Raw genomic sequence first — 2,687 nt, 5'->3', positions numbered from 1 at the left:
CTGAAAACACGCAAGGTCATAGGATATCCAGGCTTGACTCTCTCACATAATTGAAATTTAAAGCTTCCAAAGCTTATCAGGATCCTTTGCACCAACACGTAAACAAGAGCAACCAACACAGGAGCGTAGTTGTTTCTACTATACACTGACGTCTGTAGTTGCATTCCAATGTCCCAGCCCCTTTAATCATGGAAAGAAAAGCCTTCCCATTGCTCTCCATCACATTGCAGGTGTCGTTGTATTGTCATCCGTTGTAAACACCTCAACATCATGCCGCCTTGCCATCGTTTGCCCAAGAGGCACACAATTAAATTATATGCCTGTGGCGCCGCTTTCTTTGCCTGTGGCACCGCATGCTACAATAGATCCCAGGATTGCTTGACGTTTTTTCAAGGGAAAATTACCAAAATATCTCGAGTCTAATTTGTGGAAATTCCCAAAATATCCCTCAGATTTTAGAAATTTCCAAAATACCCTTATATCTATTTTGGTTCAATTGTTCAAGATTTTCTACTCTTTATTCCTTTTTGACAATTGAGATCCGTTTTAATTGAGTGCTTAGGATGTAATTTGTCACAAATTACCTCGTAGAAAAAGGCAGTCATGTCTAAAAACAACGAAGTAATTCATCTCCAAGGCCTACATAACCAACTCAAATTCTAGTTTTAGCATTTTATATTGATAGAACTTCTTATTAAAAGCTACAAATGTTTTTATCTTTGGAAAAAATTAATCTCGTAACCAAGGGTATTTTGGCAAAATAATGGGGGTGTTTTGGGAATTCTTGAAATTTGAAGGGTATTTAGGAAAATTCCACAAATTAGAGGGGTATTTTGGTAATTTTCTCTTTTTTATATAAAGGATTGATCCTATCTGCGTGACCCTACCCCTCCCTAGTCTACTATTGTAACCATTTAAAAAGAAAAGAGATGACCCTATCCTCATGACCCTTCCCCTCCCTGGTCTGTTGCTGCAACCAGTCCGCGCCCTCATGACCCTGGACCCTTCCCCTCCCTGGTCTGTTGCTGCAACCAGTCTGCACCGGTGCGGACTGGTTGCAGCAACATACCAGGGAGCAACAGACCAGGGAGGGGAAGGGTCATGAGGTTAGGGTGATTTGAAAAAAAAAGTGTAGCTTTGGTCTTCAGCTTACACCCGCCGGCCTGGCTTCTTCTCTGTGTCCATCTTGCAGGAAGCATGGGCCTGGAGACGCCACCGTCGTTCATGAAGTCATAGAGTCGCTTCCCTTGAGAGTCAAACGATGTTGCATTATATATCGTGAACCTATTGGAACCATTCCACGCCGGCGCGGACTGGTTTCGACAGGTATCAACGATGCCAGCAGAATTGCCAGCTCTGAGCCTACACCTTCCTTTACAAGCTGCTTCGACACCACCGTGCCCATCATTCAACCATGGACGTCGTTCGACAGAGTGTTTCGCTCGAAGCAGCGAAGCAAGGCAGCAAGCAGAGGGTGTATGTGTTAGAGGGGGAGCAAGAGACAGAGGTGAGTGGAAGGCTGCATCAGAGGGGGAGGAGTATAATTATGACAAGCTGCTTCGGCGCCACCGTGCCCATCAGTCCACCGTGGACGTCATTTGGACAGAGGGTTTTGCTCGAAGCAAGGGGGCAAGCAGAGGGTGTATGTTTCAGAGGGGGAGAGAGACAGAGAGGGACGCCCGAAGCAAGGCAGCAAGCGCTGGCGGAGTGGAAGACTGCGTTAGAGACGAAGGAGTATAATTATGAGAAGGGCATCAAAGGTAGAGACGTGGATCAGACTTTGAAAGCGAAGCTGCAGGATAGCAAGACCAAAGAGAAAGAGCAGGAGGGAGAATTAGCAACAACAGCAGCAGCATCAGAGAGTCCGATGAGGGCAAGCTTTGGGACAAGAATGCTGGAGGCCTGCAAATGCTGGAGACAACCCTCACTTCAGCAAGCTCTTCATTGGCAACCAGCTTCTGATGTAGGTGACCTCCAGCTCCTCCTTCAACTCGAGCTTTTCACATCACCTTCTTCCCTGTGAGGTTTTTCTTCTTATGCTATCATGAGCATGTAGTGTGTCTAGTTTGCCCTCGTCTGTCACCCAAGCGGCCAATGGTTGGTGCTGAGGCACTTACAACTCCACATGCCTACAAGCGTTTGTCAAAGTTGGTTGTCTATCGCCTTGCCTATGTACGTGTATGAGCAGCCTTTATGGTGCCCCTTAATAATTCCGGCTAGCATCGGTGCTTAGCACATGCCTTGTGTTAGTGGGTGGCCATGAGCCTTATTTCCGTACACAGTGTCACACAAAAATTCCCTCTTTTGAAGTTATGAATCGAAGGGTTGTTTCCTAATGTTCTCAACACAATCCTCTTCTTCTACTCCTACTTCCTCTCTTTTGGTGGTTTCCTCCAGATTTGTCCCATGAAGTCGAGATGGACGTGTACCATAAGTCAAAGTCAAAATCAAGATTCAATTTGAAATGGATCTTGAAGGTCTCTTGGGATTGTTCTTATGGCTCTGCAAATAGCTCTTTAAAACTTCTATTCTTCTGTGTATCTACTCCTATGTGGTCTTTGTGGATCAATTCTTACAATAGAAATATTTACGTTGTCTCTAAGTTCTTCTTCTTCATAAAGCTACACTAAAGCTTCTTTGGCTTCTTCCTCTTCTTCAATTCACCATTCAAATTATGATTGGTTGCA

General features: G+C 45.0%; 1 protein-coding gene across 1 annotated transcript; it reads left to right on the top strand.

Moving 5' to 3' along the window:
• The first annotated feature begins 1,162 nt into the window (after positions 1–1,162).
• On the top strand, positions 1,163–2,433 carry LOC147422663 (uncharacterized). Its single transcript, XM_086503678.1, has one exon. It carries the CDS (start codon positions 1,415–1,417, stop codon positions 2,021–2,023), a length of 609 nt encoding a protein of 202 aa, XP_086359804.1. The 5' UTR covers positions 1,163–1,414; the 3' UTR covers positions 2,024–2,433.
• Positions 2,434–2,687: the final 254 nt, after the last annotated feature.

Source organism: Adiantum capillus-veneris, chromosome 27 (genome assembly GCF_014529385.1).
Source record: "Adiantum capillus-veneris isolate H3 chromosome 27, ASM1452938v2, whole genome shotgun sequence".
In the NCBI taxonomy this organism is placed as follows: domain Eukaryota; kingdom Viridiplantae; phylum Streptophyta; class Polypodiopsida; order Polypodiales; family Pteridaceae; genus Adiantum; species Adiantum capillus-veneris.
Note: the sequence above shows the minus strand (reverse complement) of the source record. Positions and strands in the feature narration are given on the sequence as shown.